This window comes from Mustela nigripes, chromosome 7 (genome assembly GCF_022355385.1).
Source record: "Mustela nigripes isolate SB6536 chromosome 7, MUSNIG.SB6536, whole genome shotgun sequence".
NCBI classification, from domain to species: domain Eukaryota; kingdom Metazoa; phylum Chordata; class Mammalia; order Carnivora; family Mustelidae; genus Mustela; species Mustela nigripes.
Window position 1 is genome coordinate 111,951,657 of NC_081563.1, and position 20,408 is coordinate 111,972,064.

Here is a 20,408-nt window from a genome sequence, read left to right on the forward strand (position 1 = left end):
GGGAGAGACAAAGAGGTGGATAAGAAAGGGATGGGGGCCATCTCCTCCCCTCTCAGTCCCTTGTGGCGGCTGGTCACTTGGCTGTGGCCACATGGATGATCACAAAGCCCTTGATGTCCGGGAAGTGGGGGCTGACAAGGTCCACCTGAAGCTGCCTCGGGCCGCTCTTGGTCGGGGTGATGTTGAACTGGACCGAGGCCCTCTCCTGGGGCTCCAGGGTGGGCACACTGGGGAAAGGGGATGGGAGAAAGGCAGATCATCAGCTCCCTCCCCTTCTGAGTCTAGCCTGCCATCTCCAGAACCTTTGGGATCAAGGTCAGACCTTGAGACTGACACTCAAGCCTTATCAGTATGCTTCCAGCTTAATTTTCCCTTCCACCACTTCTTGCTCTTTCCAGCCAGCCAGGCTTGTCCTCTCCCTGTGCCCTGGACACTACCTTACGCTTCCTCTCTCGGGTCTTTTGTCTGCACTGTTCCTCCCACCTAGGATACCCCTCCTATTTTAATTGTACCCAAGGACAATATCAAGTCCTTCTTCTTCTTCCAGGAGACTTTCCCTGATGACCCCAGCCATTGAGACCTCTGGCTGGAAAGCCTCCATCCTTCTTGATGCCTGAAAAGCTTCTTGATTAATTATTTAAGGCCAGCTCCACTGTGGCTTTTCCCCTGGTTTCACCCCATTCCCAATTCAGGGCTGCCTCTGCTTCCCTGGGCCCTGGGGATTGATTCATCTCTCTGCACAAATTGCACTATCCTCATCTGAAGGACCATCCGTCTGTGAGAACACTTCTCCAGGCAGAACCTCATCTGCTCATCTTGGCATTCCCAACAGTCACCAGAGAACAGGCCCTTCTGATTAAGGGTCATGTGAATGAGTGGGTGGGTGAGTGGGTGAGTTATACGACCAAGCCCATGACCGAATGAACAAAGGAATGAATAAATAAAGGAAGGCTGGTGTGTCTAGGCTGTGAGCTGGTTCCTAGGGGTCCAGAGTCTCTCCCACCCTGCCCCACCATTGGCCGCTTCTCCATGGCCCATTGTATAAGGAAGGTAGGTCTCCCACTCCCAGGCTGACACTTACTTGATGCTGAGCTGTCCCTGGAGAAGGCCACTGCCCTCCACCATCAGCACACAGTCCTCCACTTTCTCCAGAAGAGGGTTGACCACCATCACTTTCACCACAACGTCCACCCCTACCACGGCGGGGCCCAGCACCTGGAGGGGTGATTCCCATACATCATTGTCCCCCTCCACGCTCCCAGAGGAGACCCAAGGGTCCCAGCTAGGATGCTGGCTGGAGCCTGGAATGGGCAGGAGTCACGGCTACCCCTTGCATCCACCTACCCCCTTACTGAGCTCCATCATTCTATCGATCCTTCTGCATCCATGCCATTTGTCTCTGCCCTGGAGAGCTGAAGCCAGGGCTAAAAGCACAACTGCCCCAGCCTCTGATGCTCTCCCCCAGCTGTGAGGGGAGCCTGCCGGGAATAGGGTGGTGGAGGCAGATGGGACTCACCTTGATGGTGATGAAGTCCTCCAGAGTGATGTCCTTCTCCACCAAGAGCTTCTCTCCTTTGGTGACAAAGCACATGGCAGCCAAGAGGATCTTCTTGTCCTCTGTCAGATCTTCCTTATATTGAGAGTAAGATATTGTGATTGGGATCTGTTTCTCTGGAAGGAAAAGGAGAGGCAGAAGTTAGGGGTCTTTCGACGGAACCCAAGAGGAGGAAGGGAAGGCTCCATTCCTTACCACAAACCCAAGACAGGCATTATTATTGTCAGTTCACAGATGATGAAACCTAAGGCTCAGAGAGGTTAGTTTCTTGTCCAGTGTTACACAAAAAGTCAATCAAGGAGCCAAGATGAGATGGGATTCAAATTCAAGCCAGTTGGCTACCATGACACTAGATTGTTTCTCCAAGAACTCCCGGAGGTGTGTTTAAACTTTTCCTAAAAATTCCAGATGCAAGTCTCTCTGGCCATTATCAGGAAGCCACTCACTATTTACTGAGCACCTACTATGTGCTAGGTGCAGAGAAGGAGGGGGTCAAAGGTCTGCCTCCATCTTCCAATTCAGTGAGGAGGCCAATCTTCACTGTTTCTCCTCCCTCCCTCCCCATTAAGGCCCATCCTAGTCGGCCCCCTAGGAGGAAAGCCTTCACGGGTACCCCACTCAGTGATCTCACGCCCTCAGCCTTCTGAGCTCCTGTGGTCCTGGCCATCTGGGTCTCTCACCAGCCACAGACACTCTGCCTGTGCTTTTCTGTCTCTTGAGCATGGGTCGCCATGGGCCCCAGCAGACTGCCAGTCATATCTGGGTATTTTGGGACCACTGTATGTTCTTTTCCCTTGGGTACAGTATGTTCTTTCTGATTTGCCTCTGGCCCTACCACCCCCTGCTGCTCTTTGGGTGTGTCTGTTTCTGTTCTGCCCCTGAGGGTATCAGGTTTCAACCTGTGGAAAAGGTCCTTAAAGGATTTGAACTTGGCTCACTTGCTGGTCTTCCAGGGCTTTGCAAAATGGTGGGTGCTTCTTGAATGCCCTAATTCCGATCCACCTGTCAAAACTCTACACTGCTTTATGGACTTCCTTAGTCCGGTTCATCATGACTGGGAGAATCCTTAACGCAGTAACAGCAATAATTAATAATTATAAAAACTAACTTTTACTCACTTTTGTGACTGGGCACTTGGAAACACACTTGCTGATGGACTCATTCAATCCTTGAACAATTCCATGAGTCAGTGTTATTATCTCCAACTTATCATCTCAATAATCCTGCCAATCCCTATGATAACTTACATGTTCCTTAGGTGGCAGGCATCCCACCAAATGCTTTACATGTGTTACATCATTTACTCCTTGGGTGGCGGGAGATCAGGGCTTCTCAAAAGCGTGGTCCTGGGACCAGTGGCATCAGTATCATCTGGGAACTTGTTAGAAATGCAAATTCTAAGCCGCCTCCATAAAATATTATCAAATTGACTCCCGCTGCGTATCAAAAGAGCGATCTGTATATTTATTTAAAGATTACACATCTACTAAAATGATGGGGATGAAGAACTTATAAAAATATGTAAATAACAATGTAATGTGAACAGAGAGAGGCACTAATAAACACAGAGTACCCACAATGTAATCAGACGTGTTTGGCAAAAAAGCAACAGGCATTAAAAATAAAGAAGGAAAACATGTTCACAATTTGTAGGTGGGTGGCAGGATCACAGCTGATCTCTCCCTGTGCCCTCAAAATCTTTAATGAAGACGTATTGCTTTGAATACGAAGAAAAGTCAGGAGAAAGTGCGTGTTAGTTAATATTTCCTTAGGAAGTGTTGTTTTGCGATTTGGATTTCGTGAGAGATAAAAAGCCAAAATGCGAAAAAGTGTGTGATGTCTCTTTGACATGTTTTCCCTCTGTCAAAACACACAAGCTTCTGAAACAGGGCCCAGAGGAACAGCGTCTTTGCTTAATTGAATCCTCAGAACGCAGAATGTTATGTGAGGGGGAGAGGGAGAGAAACAGACAGACAGACAGACACAGGAGAGGAGGAAAGGGGGCCTGAGGGCAGAGAACATCGTGGAGATAGCAGCTGACATGTACAGAATTCTCAGGACAGGGCCTGGCTCACATAAGCACCTAGTAACCACTGCTTTTGGTCCATGCCCCTCACGTGGGACACTGGAAGCCAGATGGGCTCCCAGAATTTTCTGGATTTTAGGCAGGTGACGAGGGATCCTCCATAGATTGTGAGATGTTCCCAGCAGGGATTCATTTGGGGTATAAGTATTCACAGAGATTGAGATCACCTCATCTCCCTATGAGTTTGCCACCAGATGACTGTGGACTTCTATTATTAATCTCATTACTTAGCTCCTCTGAGCTCAGTTTTTTCACCTGTCAAGTGGGGACAAGAGGCAAGGCTCTGAACACATGCTTAGCATCATCCCTGTCTTTCCTGGGAATGAGCGCAGGATGCTGGGAAATACCCCCTGGCGTCCCCGCCCCCAATAAGGGGTCCCCCCACAGGCAAGGGCCTTCCTACCTTCTTCCGGCCCCAGCCGCACTGAGTGGGACTTGCGCAGGATCTCGGCCACCGGCCTGCGGGTGTACAGGATAGTGGCTGCGCTCAGGTTGACTCGGACCTTCTGGGCCCGGGAGGTGAGGTTGGCCAAGCACAGAGCCAGGCTCAGGTCGTGGCCCAGCCTGGGCGGCTCCAGCATCTTGAACTTGCCGGTGATGTTGGGCTTGGTGGCGGGCTCCAGGAGGTCCTCTCGCCAAAGACCACGGCCACCCGCTCTGCGGAGGCGGGTCCTCCTCCCGGAGGCTTCCACGCTGAACAGCTTCCTCACGGCCTTGCGGTACACCTGCCTCTCCTTGCGGGACCCTGCGGGCATCATGCATGGTGAGGCGGGCACCCCTTTCCTTCTCCCCCCGTCCTGGGGCCTCACTGCTCAGTCCCCCTCCTCTCTAGGCAAAACCACCCCTCCTTTCCCTCTTCAATCCCAGGAGCCAGATGCATGTCTCAGCCATATACACTGCGTTTGGTTCTGGGACTGTTTAAATACATTTAAAATCAGTTTTTAACAACTTCAGATTGGGAAATTTCGCACAAAAATCCAGGTGGCAGCTTCTTTGACAACTGGGTCCGAAGGCTCATCTGATAAGGAGAGCCGGCCCCATTGTGGACTGGCTGTGTGCCAGGGGTAGAGTTCTAGACGCTGTATTCCCCCCACCCCCACCCCCACCAGAGGTCAGTGCTACTCCCATTCCCATTTTACAGATGAGGAACCCAAGGTGCAGAGAAGTACAGCAACTCATAAAGGACTCAAGATTTGAACCCAGCAGTCTGGCTCCAAATTCCATGTGTTCAGTTATGCTCCCTTCCCACTGTCTACACGGCAGTGATGCTCGAGAGCTGGGTAATGGCTGCTTCCCTTGCCTTCATAGGCCCAGGCTGGCCTGCAGTTGCCTCTCTGCGGCACAAGGTCACCTTGGGAAACCGACAGAAACTGCCCTATTGCCCTTACCTTCTGGATACTTGTAGAGGCCGGTGATGTCCACGCGGGAGTCGCTGCCCACGGCCTTGGTGCTGATGCATCTCCCGATCTTCTTTGTGTCCGAGTACACCCGCTCCCAGCTCTCATCCTCGTGCCACAGCCACGTGATATAGTCTGCGTTCACCTCCGCGAACACAAAGGGGCCATCGTGGGCCAGGTGCACATCGCCTTCGCGGATGGCGGTGACTGAGGCTGGGCCGCACCGGAACACACCTGAGCAGGAGGGATGGGTGTGAGCAGCATGGGTGAGGGAAAGCAGGGCATCTGTGACCCACTCAGCTGAGACCCTACCTTCGCTCTCCTCCTGGGGGGTGGCGTCCAGAACCTGCCAGCCATTGTAAGAGGGGCCCAGGTCCTGGCGGGCAAACCAGCTCTCATTCCAGACATGGAAGTTCCTGTTGCAGAGAGAGGAGGGAGCGGTGGTTGGGGTGGGGGGTGGGGGGGCTTCGGTGAGGACCAAGGCCAGAGGATGGCAAGTTCCTGTTGTGAGCCAGGCCCTTGTCCCAAACTCTGAAATCCTGGGGGCTCCATCTTGGGAACCATTCATTGAACCATACTGGTGAGAGTCCTATATACAATCTGGTAGTGAAATATATGTACGTGTGGATACATGTATGTGTGTGTATATGTATACACATAAATTTGTGAGTGTATATATATATCTCAATATATGTATACACACACACATATGTATCAAGAAACTGTTGTTCAAGGTACCATAAATACCATCACAAATAAGACGGAAGATCTTGCCTTCATGAAGCTTACCTTCTAACAAAGGAGAAAGGGGAACAGGAAGAGAGGTAAAGATGAGAAAGCAGAAAAATAAAACAAACGCAAGTAACAATAAACGCTGGGAAGAAAGAGAGACACCTGAGCGGCGAGTAACCCATGGAGACCTACTCTAGGAAAATGACATCTAAGATGAGGCTTAGATAAGAAAGGATTAGCCATCTGAAGACTGATGGAAACAGCGTTCCAGGCAGAAGGATCAGAACGTGAGAAGACCCTGAGATGAGAAAAATCTTTGTGTCTTCAAGGAAGAGAAAAAGTACGTATCTCTGGGCTTTGGCCAGCAATGGGGGGTAGGCAGGAGTCAGGTTATGCAAAGCTCTGTAGGTCTTGGTAAGGAGTTCAGACTTTAGGTTTCCAACACAAGACTGGCAAAGTGACATCATCTGCACAAGGTTCACACAGTAAGGAAGCAGGAGAGAGAAAGCCTGGTTTGCCTGATTTGGCATCTTTACAGCTGACCCCAGGACTTCTCTTAAGGAGGCAGTGGTCTTTGTGTGGGGACGTATCTGGATAGCACTTGGGTGTACAGGGGCTCCAACATCAAAAGAGACTTTTTTTTTTTTTTTTTTTTGGTGCTTCTGCAGGGAGAGGGAATGAGGAGAACCAAAAGGAAAAGGAAAAGGGAAGAAGAGAGGCAGAGAAAAGGAATGAGATTAGAGATCCGGTTTTTCCTGTTTTTTTTTTTTTAAAGATTTATTTATTTATTTTTTTGACACAGAGTGATCACAAGTAGGCAGAGGGGCAGGCAGAGAGAGAGGAAGGGAAGCAGGCTCCCTGCTGAGCAGAGCGCTCGATGCGGGACTCGATCCCAGGACCCTGAGATCATGACCTGAGCCAAAGGCAGGGGCTTAACCCACTGAGCCACCCAGGCACCCGGTTTTTCCTGGTTTTGACCATGGTTTTCAATACAATTGAAAGGCAGAGCAGGCTCATGCCCAAGTACTTCCACTTAGTTTGCTGTGTAGCTTTGGACAAGTTACTAACCTCTCTGTTCCTCGGTTCCCGCATTGGCAAAACAGGGCTAATAATGCTAGCTTGCTTGCAGGACTGTCTGGAGGAATACACAGGTCAGTATATACACAGCTCTTGGAACTGTGGGCCTGGCATAGACTAGGTGCTCACCAAGTGTGGCGTTATAATTATTTCTAAAACTTTATTTTAAAACTGTGAAGTGTAGGGGCAAGATGAACAGTATTACGTTATCCTGCCGATACCATGTGGGTAAAAAGTCTGGGAGCGAGGGACTGTGAGTATGTCCTTGTATCTGCAGAGCCTCCCTGTGAAGCAGTGTAAGAAGCTAGTCTCAGTGTTGCCTCCGTGAGGAGGAGGGGAGGCTGGAACCTGGCGGGAGGGAGACTTATCCCTGTAGCACATTTGGTGTCTTTTGAATATTAATGCATATGCATGTATTTCCTATGTTAAAAAAAATTAAATTAGGGCGCCTAGGTGGCTCACTTGGTGAGGCATCTGCCTTCAGCTCAGGTTGTGATCCTGGGGTTTTGAGACTGAGCCCTGCGTGGGGCTCCCTGCTCAGTGGGGAACCCGCTTCCCCCTCTGCCACTCCCTCCTGCTCATGCTCTCTCTCAAATAAATAAAGTTTAAAAAAAAAAAACACAAAAAGTTAAATTAAAATGAATTGTTTAAAGTTTTGTGGGAAGAGTCTTGATGGAGCCTCAGAGGGAGGTCATCTCCCCTCCCCCACCCCGAGACATGTTCAGGGCACCCGGCTGCTGACAGAGGAGAAGGGGTTAGGTTATAGGGGTGATGACTCAGAGGGAGTCTTGGGGAGGGCTCAGAGTCCCACAGTGGGGGAACTGGGGTTCAAGGCAGTCCAATCTTAAGTCCCCCCACACTTGGCCTCTGGGTCATGTGTCCCCGGGGCCACCCCTCCTGCAGACAGAATCGGGGAGTCCTTGCATTGGGCTGGGGACCCACCACATGCTGTCTTCTGTCAGGTCCTCCAGTGTCCGTCCAAACGAATCCACATATTTGTCCACACTTAGGTTCCTGTCCGTATCATGGGCCGAGTTAAAGTTGGACACGACCCGGGTGGCGATCCCCAGGCACCTAAGGACTGAAAATCAGGAGGCTGGTGCAGCCCCCAGGAGGTAGTAGAGACCCCCTGCCCCCCTGCCTGGCAAGTGGCAGGAACCCACATCTGTCACAGCCCCTCCGTGTCTCTGCTTTGCCTGCTTCAATCTCAGAAATGCCCCCTTCCCTGTACAAACTCACGGGGGACTCCCCAAGACACTACACCACTCCCGTATGAATAGGCTCTGAGGCTGGCTGGACCTTGGAAGTCCTACAATAGCCACGTAATTGCCCATTTGTTTTCCCCGGGACTTGGGCGGAGTTCTAGGGGCCGCAGGACTTGCTCCGGGACACTCAAAGAACACAACAAAGGAGGAGCTGGGCCTCCTTCTGCAAAATAAAAATCAAAAGTCACATAAAGGAACTAACTGTCTGGTTTCTCTCATCATTAACCAGATTTCCACCTCCCCTTGCCAGAAAAGGGGTGGAGTCTAGGCAACTGTATGCAAATGAAGGCAAAGGAGGGAGAGGCTCAGGGTGGGGGGACCTTCTGTCCCTGGGTACCTGTGCACATGACTCCAGCGAAGACCCAGCACTGGCCATATTTGACCGGCTTGAACCTGCCCTTGAACCACTTGTGCAGAATGGCCACGCTGCCGCTCCAGTGCAGGGGGCTGGTGCCGCCGCCGTACTTGCCCTGCCATTGGCCTTGAACCACGCCCCGGTCATTGTTGCTGTTCACCTGGGCAGAGGAGGGCATCAGTTCACCAGCCGCTAGGGCTTCCCTCTCCGGGACCTCATCATGGTAACACCATCTCCCACTTTGGATGGCCTACTCAGTGGGGGCCACCCCTTCCTTTTAAATCCCCTGAAAACTGGGGGCATCTGCTATCTTAAATTACCTACTTTAGGTACCATTTATCATTTTCTTTCTTTCTTTTTTTTTTTTTTTTTTTTGAGAGAGATCACAGGTAGGTAGAGAGGCTGGCAGAGAGAGAGAGGAGGAAGCAGGCTCCCTGAGAGCAGGGAGCCCGATGTGGGACTCGATCCCAGGACTCTGAGATCATGACCTGAGCCGAAGGCAGCGGCTTAACCCAACTGAGCCACCCAGGCGCCCCCCATTTATCATTTATCATTTTCAATGACCTTCTGTTGGGATACACTATTGTTGAAAATTACCTATGATTTTACAGAATTTCTTCTTTTAAATGATCTGTTTTGGGGCCTGTTGGTGGTATCATTATGGAGGCAGTTAGCATTCATTAGATGCTTACTGGATGCAGGCAGTATTCTAAGGGTTCTGAGAGTTTAATGAACCAGTCACAGTCAAGCAACAAGTTAGCAAAAAGTGTGGGCGACCCTCGAGTTCAGGACTTTTGACTTGGAGGCTGTACCGCTATCCCACAGGGCTGTGACTCTCCACTGTCTGGAACTGGTCACTGCTTTTGAGTCCCTGGGCTCCCACATCTCTCCAAGATCTCAAGGAATGAAGAGTATCAACTATAAGGAAATCTGCTTCATACATTTTTTGGAATTACAGATACCCACTCACTGATTTTAGCACCTGCGTGCAGTGGGCCTTCTGGCTTTCTTTGGGAGGAGGAGACACTGTTGCGTGTAGGAGAATAAAGACGACACTCCTCCCACGGAGAGATGGGCCTGTTCCCCGCTCCCTGAATCTGGGCTGGCCTGAGACTGCTCTGACCCATGACTATGGCAGAATGGGTGCTGTGTCAATTTCCAGGCCCTGGCCTCCTGCATCTCGAAGCTTCCAGTGCTTCTGTTTTGAATCATGGTGTGGCGAGAAGCCAGCTGCTCTGATTACCAGAGATCGCCATGCTGTGAGAAAGCCCAAGCTAGTCACATGGAAAGGCTGCATGGAGAGAGACTCACAACTGGCCAGGCCCAGCGGTTCTGACCAGCCCAGCCCAGGGGCCAGACCCACCGTGAGCAAGCCAGCTTGCCATCCTATCTCCAGCAGACACAGCATGGGGACAGAACCGAAGAACCCCTCCCTGCCTGCTAGAACCCAGGCCCCAGACACATGGTCTCGTGAAACCTGTCCAGCCATCGGTGGCCATTCAGACCCTCCCGGCTGGAGCCTCTTGGGGCAGAGACAAGCCATCCTCATGGTGCTCTGCCCAAGTCCCTGATCTATAAAATTTTAAGCACAATAAGTGGCTGTTTTGTACCTCTGAGTTTTGGTTGTGTTTTGGGGCAGTGGCAGAGAATTTGAACAAAAGGCGACTGGGAAAATCAGAGGGTGTGTCCCCGGGGTTGGCTGAGGGACGTGTGTATGCAGGGATGGTGGGGCTCCTCACCATGGCGCTGATGACCCTGCTGACATAGATGGGGTCGTGGCGGTGGGACACGTCAGTGGCGGGGTCGTTTTGATGAAGAGGACTTCGGTCCAGGATGGAGAGGCAGATGTTCAGGATATCCTCCTCAAACTGTCCCCAGAAAGGCTGTGCTTAGAGGCTGGAGCCTTGCCATATTCCAGAGCCTCCCACCATGCTTACCCAGTGGGTCCCTTGTGTCGTGCAGGGGAATTTGCCTGCTGCTACTCTGGGAAGTTCAACCTTAACCATGTCCCTCCCTGCTCAGGAACCAGCCCCCCCACTACCCACAGTGAAGTTTGTGGTGAACAAACCAGCCACATCTAGGCCCCCAGCACAGCTCTTTCATTTAAATGACTTTGTCAAAGACATTTGAATGAACTGGCAACACTTAAAAACTGGAGGGCTTTTGCATACAAATGAAGATTCCTGGTCTCTTTTTGCAGGTCTGGGGATCCCTGGATTCACTTTCCCACATGCTGGGGAGTGGTTTTCCCCTAAGTGGACCCCACACTCTCCAGTACCTGGTCTCGACCCAGCCCCGGAGCCCGTGATTAACCTCTGGTTCCTTCACCTGACAATCAGGGTCCCTAACTCACCCCGCCAAACTTTCTCCAGGGCACCCAAAGCCCAGGCGGACGGGACTCCTCTAGCAGGGTCTCTTTGCTTCCTGACTCCCACCTCCATACTGCCGTGGGCTCTGCTCTCCGCCCAGCCGCGCCGTGCCCGGCTTGGGACACCCAGCCCCGATACCACGAGCCTCTGCCATCCCCGAGGTGGTTTTCCTTCACGCTTTTCTGATTTCCCCCGGCCCCATCTCTACCACTCTGATGCCCTCCTCCCCTCTGCCATCACACCTTTTATTGTAACTGGTTATCTGGGCAGTGGCTCTTAAGTGTGGTTCCAGACCAGCAGAGCAGCACCACCTGGGACCTCGTTAGAAATGCACATTCTCAGGCCCCACCCCAGATCTCTGGGGGCAGGGGGCAGCCATCTGTGTGTTTTAAAGAACCCTCCGTGGGGTTCTCGTGCACCCACAAGGCGGAGAACCCCCTGATGGAGGCGCTTTATTCCTCTATGATGCACCATACCCGAAGCACCTCTCCTTCCCAAGGACCCAGCCCAAGCTTTGGCACAGCTAATAGTAGGCTAGTGACTGAGCAGATGTGCTCTAGGAGTCAGCCCGGCTTGTCCCTGCTGGGAGGAAGTGAACAGAGAGAAGGGCCCCTGGGCTGACTTTCCGTGCACCCCAGCCTGCATCCCCCATCTAGCCTGTGCCCCTGGAGACCTGCCCGTAGTTCCAGCCCTGGGCTCGGATGTGCTTCTCCACGCCTCGGAAAATGATCCCGCTGTCACTCAGCACGTACTCCTGTCTCTCCTCTTCTGAATCCAGAAACACGTCGTCCTCTGAAAAGCAGTTGTTGGGCCCAGCATGGGCTGGGGCTCTGGCCTTGCAGGCCTGGGCCAGGGGCTACATCAGGGAGAGCAGCAGGATGGTGCCCGGAAGCTTGGGACAGGGTAGGGGAGGTGGGGGGAGGGCAGAGGGGCTGTGGGCTCCTAGGCTGCCTTCTGGTCAAGCCTCATTTCACCTGGGGGCTCCATTCCCGAGGCAGAGACCCACCCCAACCCAGCCCAAGGCTGAGGGCCTTTAGGAATCCTGACTCTTTGGGTGACCCTGCTTGGTGTTGACAGCGGCCTCATGTTTCTTAAATATTAATCGGAGTACTGACCCTGGTACTCCTTGTAGTATACTTTGTACATCACAAGCATTAGCACTATGACTTCTCACTGTAATCCCTCGAGGGGTTACGGCAGATGGGGAAACCAAGACTCACAGAGGGAGGCGGCTTAGCAGAGTGGGGACTAAACCAAAACTGTTGATGGTGGGAGCCTGGGCCTCTTCTCTCACAAATTCCCATCCCTGCTGACTGGCCCCGCACACCCAAAACCACTGGTTCCTGTCCCTCTGGCACAGGATCATTGTAGCACCTGCTACCAGGTTCCTCTGCCTAATCCCAGCTCTCTCCAAGCTCTTGGCATTCACCTCTGTGTCGCTTAGCTTGCCTGCCAGATCCCCCGCTAAGGGCAGGCCCACCTCTAGGACAGCTTCCCGGAAATCCTCTGCCTTGGACGTGCCAGCTCCTACCTGGGCACCACGGGTTGAAAAGGAGAATGAATTCACCCAGCTTCCGGTCATTTTGTTTTCGGCGAGAGGAGACCCTGGTGCTCATCAGGTAGCGGCCGATGGCAGTGTTGGGAGGGCTGGTGATGCTGACGGTCACGGTGTTCTCCATCTGAGCCTCCTCCACAACTGTCCAGTTCTTGCCCGTTTCCGGCTCCGATACCTGGAACACAGCTTTGGTGTGGCGGTCCTCAGAAGCCTGGGGTCCTGGCAGAGAGGAGAGGGAATCAGGAGACCCAGCCATCCCTAGGAAAGCCAGCTCTAGAGAAGCAGAAAAGCTACAAGCCTGGAATGCCAACCTTCACGCCCTGAACCGCCGAGCCACTGCTGGGGTCCACCTCCGCTGTTCCCGATTTCCCACCCACCTCCTGGATCTAGGAGAAAGTAACAACACCCCTGAAATCAAAGTCTGTCATTTGTCTGTCTAGGAAAGAAAAGCCTGGGCTCCAAAAGTTCCTGAAGAATTTCCATAGTTTTCCAGAGCCCTAGATTCCTTAGCAGGCAGAGAATTCCAGCACAGGCGTCATCTCTCACCATCTGCAACAGGTGGTCAGCAAAAGCCTCTAGGGGTCAGAGCTCAGCCCATCTGTGGGGACTGGGACTTGCCCCCTTCCAGTCTGCGCTGATGACCAAAGGATCTCAGATCACTGGTCACAGAACGATCTCGGATGTAGACCAGCGGGGGTTGCTGGCGAGACGGTTACCTGTCTCCACAGTGAAGATGACGGTCTCCTGGTCCTCCAGGGGTCTGTTTAGCTCCAGCACCAAGGTGAATGCCTGGCCCCTGCGAACCACGAGCTCTGGGCCGGGGTACTCCTGGGTGTGGTGGGCGGCACCGTTTTTCTGGCTCAGCCAGTCCACCTCGGTGACTCTGATCCCTGAGCAGGGAGAGGACAGGGAGGTGAGGCCAAGCCCTGGACACGTGTCTCATCCACGTCTGCCGTGCCCTCCCGTCTGCTTCAACCTGCCAGTCATTTGCTCATGCAGCTACTTTTTATCATATGCAGTCCGTTCTGGTTATTCACAGTACTTAGGTTACTTAAAGTCGCCGGGAATGCTGAATTAGTGAATACTGAACCATGACTCTTAGCCTGAGCCCCAGCCCCCAGCCCCCCGAGTGCCCAGCTGACAGCCAGCACCGACTCAGCAGCCATGGGACAAGCCATCTTGCAAGTAAATCCTCCAGCCTCTGGTCATGTGCTGCCTCCACTGATCCCAAATGAAGCAGAAACCAGTTGTCCCCACGAAGCTCTGCTCAGAATGTGGGTTTGTGAGTGAGAGGATGATTGCTGTTGTTTTAAGCCTCTAAGTGTTGGGGCGGTTTGTTATACAGCAGTAGGTAGCTGAAACATGCAGGCGGCCCAGGAATCCCTGGGATGGAATTTTCCAACAAGCCCAGTGGGATCAGGACCCAAAGTTTGATTTCATTTAAATAGTATCAGTAAACGTGATCATCTTTCCTTTTTCCCTCCTTCCTTCCCTCCCTTTCTTCTTTTAGATGGGGGAGTGGGGGTGGCTCAGAGGGAGAGGGAGAGAATCTTAAGCAGGCTCCATGCCGTGCTCGGAGCCCCATGTGGGGCTGGATTTCACCACCCTAAGATCATGACCCGAGCCAAAATCAAGAGTTGGATATTTAACCCACTAAGCCATCCAGGTGCCCCTGTGATGTGCCTTTCGCATGTAAATTTGGGTTGTCAGTTCATAGTGTATTTTACTGACAAAAACTGAGACCCAGAGATGGAAAGAAAGGGGCTTCTTGCCTGAAGACACCAAGTCCAGCCACACCCTGTATGGGGACAAGCCAGAACAGATGCAATTGTTTTTTTGTGTTTTGTTTTGTTGGGGATGAGTGGGGAGCAGGGGGTAATTATCTCAGTGTGGCACGCCCCAGGGATTCTTGCAAGGCGGGTGGTTAGGAGCTAAAAAGAGTCCCTGGGCTGAGGGTCATGGGTTCAAGACCTAGGGATCCCATCTTGGCTTCCCCTTTCCCTGTCACAGTCCAAACAGCTCCAACCGCTCCCCCCTCCCCCTGCTGCCCCCCCCCCCCCCCATCCCTGGGCTCCTGGAGCCTCATCATAGCAGGGCAAGAGGGGTGGAATGAGTCACAAATGCCATTATCTGTCATTATCCCCAAATCTCAAAGACCATCTCTCTCACAGCTTCCTGCCAGGGTCAAAGTCCCTCCTCTGAATTCTGGGTGACTGCAGGGTCATAGCTCCTGCTTGTGTACCTCTGAGAGGCGGCTCATCACCTGCCCAGATGTGAAAAAGTTCTTCCTTCCCCAGAACCAAAGAATTTTCTTCTCGAAACTTCCCCTCCATTTGTCCCCATGCTGCCTTTCCCTCACCCTCCCAGAACACTGCTGTTCCTTCTAGCCCAGGACAGCTTCACAGAGCTGTGACTGAGAAATCCTGCGCTGCCCCCTCCTCACACCATACCTGCCCTGACCCAGGAGGTCCCCGCTCCAGTCCCCGTTCTGTCTGTACTCGTGAGCATCACACCCTCGTGACCTGGCATCCGTGGGCTGATTGTGTATGCTGGGGGCGGGGTGTGGCGAGATTCCGTGGGGAGCGAGCAACTCTTCTGGTGATTACAGCCCAGGGGGCCCTAGCAGGTGTCCTCCTCAGCTTGCAGGGACCACTGGGCACAGAAAGGGGGAGCCTACATGTGAGGCAGCCCAAGGGCAGGAGATAGCTGCGCATGTGGGATGGCTTCCAGAACCCCAATGTCTCCTTTTCCATATACTCAGCTCCAATTCTTCTGAGACTAAGACTGCGTCTCCAATCAGTCATCAAGGACGTCCAGACATAACTGTTTGCTTACAGGTCTCTCTCCTCCTCTGTGAGTGCTGTGAAGGCAAGGCATAGGTCTCCTTCTCTCTGGGTGGTCTGAGCCCCGCTCCCGGCCCAGAGCAGTGTAGAGGCTCAGTGAATGTTGGTTGGATGAATGAATGTCCCTCCCTGTCCCTCGGTGGGGACAAGGGTGTGAAAAGGGGAGCTTCTCAGCTTCCTGGCACACCCTTGGGATGAACACCTGTGCCCTGTCAGTTGCCCACACCCTGTTCCCCCCCACCACCCATAATCCCCTCTGTCAAGTCGCCACATTCCAAAGCCTGCTCTTCCTTCCTGTCTTCCTTCCCTCTGCAGTCCTGGGCCTAGGTGGGGTTCCTGCCACTGGTTCCCTCCATGGGATAAGGGTTAAGGTGCTTCCTCTCTCTGGGCCTCAGTTTCCTTATCTGTGAAATGAGCCTAGAAGAACTTTTCCTATTTGGGTTGTTGGTGGTTCGCTGAATTGAGTGTTTCTGATTCCCTCGGTATTCCTCTCAGCCTCTCCCACAAGATGCCCCCCAACCCCTGAGCACACACCTACAGAAGCTTGTTCCACCGACCCCGGGTGGGCGCCAGGGAAGGGATGGGAGACGCAAAGTCCCATCAAGGACTTCTCTGCTCCACAGCACACCTGAGGCCCTGAGGATATAATGGAAGACATCTGTCTTCCCCGGGCCCCCACCTTGGACAGATGTTGGGCAAGTTCTGGCCCTGAGCTCAGGGTCCACGGATGCCCAACCCAAGGCTGTACCCCCCGAAACATGGAAAGAGGGATGTGGTAAGAGCATTCTCTCTGCCTGACCCATCACCCCAAAGCCTCATGGCCCCTCCGGCTGCTTTTCTTTCCTTCTCCCGCCTACCTTCCTCTCTCAGCCTTCTTTTGGTCCGGGACTAGGCGCCCGATTTCAGAGGCACACACCTCAGTTCAAACGCAGACTAGTTCACTCGCTGTGTGACCTGAGGCAAATGACTGAACCTCTCTGAACCTCAGTCTCCTGGTAAAGATGGGCATTGTGATAGGAGCCGCCCCCTCATATTGTAGCCCTGAAGCGAAACAAGTCATGTGGAGTGCTGGGAGCAGCGCCTGGCACACAAGAGGTGCTCAGTACGCATGCGTGCTGGGACTCCGATGATCGTCAGCACTTGCCAAGGGCCACTGGCTGCCGGTCCCGTGTTCTGCCAATCAGTGTTCTCCGGAAACTTCCACTTATTGGCTGTGTGGCCCTGGCTAAGTGAAGGGACCTCTCTGAGGTTCAGATGGCCTTCCCTGAGAAGTAGCAATAAGACTAATACTTTGCTTATAGACTTTTCGGGAAGACGGGGTAAGGACCACAAGTAGGGCAAGGAGAAAATGCATCTCCTAAGCCTGGAAATCCAGAGAGTGAGAGGAGCCATTAATAAACACTCTCAGGCAATAAGCTTCAGCCAGGGTGAGCTGTCTCTGTATGTGGTACTTAGCCCAGTGCTGGGTTCCCGGTTCGCTGGGTCAGTGCATGGGTTGGGGGGCCTCCTACTCTCTCCACATCTCCTCCACTGCCTCGGCTCGCCCCTTCCCTGTTCCCACACATATTGTTTATCTTTGTACTCTCCCTTTTCACCTCTGCTGAAATGACCGCACGGCTCCAACAGTCTTTCAGCATTTTCTAGCTCACACTGTTCAGTCCATCCTGTTACTATGGAGAAACCCAGCTTCCACGAGGAGCAGGGACTCTTCTGACTGCACAGGGGTCAATGTGTCATTTTCCCTGCTCCAGAGCCATCAGATCCACAGCCACGATGCTGCCATTCAAGGTCCCCCACTGTCTGCCCCTGCCTGCAACTTCCCACCCAGCCAAGGGCATCTTCTCTCCAGCTCATTTGCTCACTAGCTGGCCCCAGACCTCAGCTTAGGAACGAGTCCTACTTGGAGGAAACAGTTGCTGCCCGCACTCCCAGTCTTCACCACCAACCCCAGCTCCTTGGGTGACACCAGACAGCTAGTAATGCTCTCCTCCCCAGATCTCTGTCCCAGCCCCAGGGCTGACCCCCAGTGGGGCTGAGCCCAGGAGGCTGTGCTGACGCCAGTGATCTCTCCCAGACTCCCGACTCGGCATAATTGTTTTTTAATGGGCCCCATTATGACCCTATCCTTAGTGTGCATCACAAGCACCTGATCTCCACAGCTAAATGATTAATTGGGGAGTTGCCTGGGGCCACTGCCCAATCTCCCTTTCCTTTCTGGTCCTGTTGGAAGTGGCCAGCCTCTCTAACCAGTAGGCAGTAGTGAGAACATCTCAGCTGGAACCTGCCCAGAGTATGTCCTTCGAGTCTTAGAATTTCCGAGCTGAAAGCTTATTATAATCCAATAATGGCAAAGGGGTCTCAATTCATTTGCTGGCACCGATTGGCTGGTAGGACTACTTGAAGAACTATGTTGGGGAGAGTGCCAGGGCCATATCCAGGCCCTGTAGGGGAGAGTTTGGGGCTCAGCTAGAGATATCTGCCATAGAAAGCATGCAGGCCATGCACTCTGCTTTCAGAATCCGATGTCTTGGTCATTCACACACGGATTCCATGGTGAGCAGGTGCCTTCTGTCCAGAGGAGTAGGTCCCCAAGAAGCCAGGAAGACCCAGAAAACCAGGGCACTGAATTCGACCTAACTAACTGTCACTTCGATGTGATGGGTCTCCCCTGTTATGGTACAGTTGGAGAAACTGAGCTTCAGAGAGAGGACTGACCACCCAGCAAGGTAGTAATGGATCAGACATTGGATCCCCCCCCCGACTCTGCACCCGGAAGGGTCCCTTCTCAGCAATTAAACTTTGCCAACTTTAAGGCGGATAGTATATCAGATAATTAGAGAAGAGGGACCTCTAGGTGTGCCCTGAAAGGTAGGAAGGAAGCAGAGCCAATCCCCCTGGAACCCAGGGCTAACAGGGCAGAAGCAGCCTCCGCCCTCGAAACAGCAGTCTGGGCTGTGAACTGGGGGGCCCCCGCCCTCAGTGAGCAGACAGACCCAGACTGAGAGCCAGGAAGGCCCAGGATGACCCTGAATGCTAGGACCTGCCAGGGTGGAGTGAGAAGTTGAAATATGACAAGGAAATTGAACTACCTGCCTTTGAAAGTCAGAAAATAAACAAGAGTTGACTCATATGATTGTCACATGACCCTGAGCACTAGAAGACAGAAGGGATAAAATTAGGAACATCGTTTAAAGACCTATGAGAGTAGGACCCCTGCGTGGGCTGACTTGCTCACCCCTGGACCCCAACACCTAGCAAGAGGAGGCATAAAATATGTAATCGTTAGCTAGAAGGTGAATTCCTGGGGGTGGAGGGGAGTTGGCCCCTCCCTCATTGGGCCCTACAGCGGGGGGCGGGGGGGCACATTTTCTGGGTCTGCTGCCTGCGAGGCCCCATGTGAGATATTGTGGGGCGTTTGGCACACTTGGTCTCATCAGGTCCTCACAGCAGTCTCTGTGAGATGATTTGTATTATAATTCCCATTTTACAGATGGGAGGATGGAAGCACCAGGGGTAATTTCTCTGGCTCAAGGTCACATAACTCTTTTCACCTCAGACAGAGCTGCTCCTGTCTTCGAATCTTCGGGGTGGGAATTTGAAGAGGACCCAGTCCATGGGGCCTTTCTCTGCCCCGTCTCTCTTCCCCTGTTTGCCAGGTGGGTGGGAAAGGCCTGGCTGCAGGCCGGGAAGGGCTCTGCCACACGGCCTTGTTGGGCCATCTGCGGATGGCCTCTGTGTTCTCAGGAACATGAGGGAACAGCGCGTGGATTGTGTAGCAAGGCAATCCTAAGGATCCATGCTCAAAGTTTCACCACACAGACACCGCATTTCCTGAAGCTCCCCCCTGTGCCCTGAGGCCCCCAGGCCCTGCCCACTCACCTGCCATGCCGGGACCGGCCTGCTCTTGCTTCCTTGGCGTGCAGTGCGCAGACTGTCTGGACGGTGTGTCGGAGCACCAGCCCGACCCGTGTTCACAAGGCAGATCTCGGGGTGCTGCCCGGCAGGACAGTCAGAATCCTCAGGGAGGCGTGGCCCTTCTTACCCTAGCAGTGACACCTAATCACCCACTAATTGTCCTGGTTTGCACCTCAAGGGTGTCCCGCGTGGGAGTGGCTTCTGCCAAGAGGCTTTCCGAACACAGATTTAGGAGGTGGTCTGTGGGAGAAACTGAGGCCCAGAAAGGTCACAAGCCTGACATGAACAGAGGAAGGGGGAGAGGAAAGCCAATGGGAACTGGGTGTGTGGTCTCCCATTGTCACCCTCCCAGCAGCCTTCTGATGAGAACACAGAGCCTCAGAGACAGTGCCCTCCAGGTAGAGGGTGATAAGCTGTGGGTACTGGGCCGGGACCCAGGGCTCACGGCAACTGATCTGGGGCCATCTTCTCCCATCCTGGGTGAGAGGAAGAGGCTCTGGGGCCACAGTGCTCTCTTCTGTACGGGCTCCAGAGGTAACTACAGGGGTAAGGCCTACTGTCCTCCCTGGGCCATGCCCCCAACCATGCCACACCCTCTGTCTCCCATATGCCCCACTAACAGGCTCGGCCTCTGGGGAGGAGCTCTGAGTTTCAGAGAGAGAAGCTTCAGACCCACAGTGGCCTGGGTTTGAAGGCCAGCCTCTTCTCCCAGTCACAGGAGCTGTAAAATGAAGACAGAGGCCTCTCCTTATAGGGCGACCCCGGGGGTGCCTGGGATAACACGGGGACAGGATCCAGATGCCCAGGGACCTTGACTCACCTGTCTCTCCTCTCTTGTAGTTGCTCATGCTGTGGAACTTGGCCCATTTCTGACCTTGTCCACCTCTTCAAAGTCTGCAAACTTTCCAGTTTGGGACTTCTGAGCTTTGGGGTGGGGTGATGAGGTTGGCATGCCGCCTTGCCCCTCTGCCTGTATGAAATCCACCCTGGAAATTAAAAGGAGAAACTGAGGTCCAGTTTCTCTCTGGGCCCAGACAGCCTGATTGCTTGGACTCCTCTCAGGGTCTCCCCGTGTTAACGCAACTGCCAGGAGTGAAATCAACCTAGGCTATTGGGAGGAGGTCAGTAAGAAAGAGGGGAGTGGCCCTTGGCTTCAAAGCCAAGGCTAATTTACCCGACTTTGCGAGCTGGCTCCAGCCCAAAGCTTAGAGACCTGGCAGCCTCCGGTGCCCATGACCTTGAGCAAGACCTCCTCATCT

At 53.2% G+C, this 20,408-nt stretch overlaps 1 protein-coding gene across 1 annotated transcript; it reads right to left on the reverse strand.

The window, feature by feature from the left end:
* Nucleotides 1-73: 73 nt before the first annotated feature.
* LOC132022413 (protein-glutamine gamma-glutamyltransferase 6) lies at nucleotides 74-19,997 on the reverse strand. Its single transcript, XM_059407672.1, has 14 exons — nucleotides 19,970-19,997; nucleotides 19,114-19,227; nucleotides 13,108-13,281; nucleotides 12,368-12,610; nucleotides 11,510-11,628; nucleotides 10,207-10,335; nucleotides 8,450-8,627; nucleotides 7,790-7,928; nucleotides 5,351-5,454; nucleotides 5,030-5,272; nucleotides 4,045-4,386; nucleotides 1,517-1,671; nucleotides 1,082-1,215; nucleotides 74-227 (listed from the first exon to the last, which is right to left on the reverse strand). Exons 1-14 carry the CDS (start codon nucleotides 19,995-19,997, stop codon nucleotides 74-76), a joined length of 2,256 nt encoding a protein of 751 aa, XP_059263655.1.
* Between the last annotated feature and the right edge of the window lie 411 nt (nucleotides 19,998-20,408).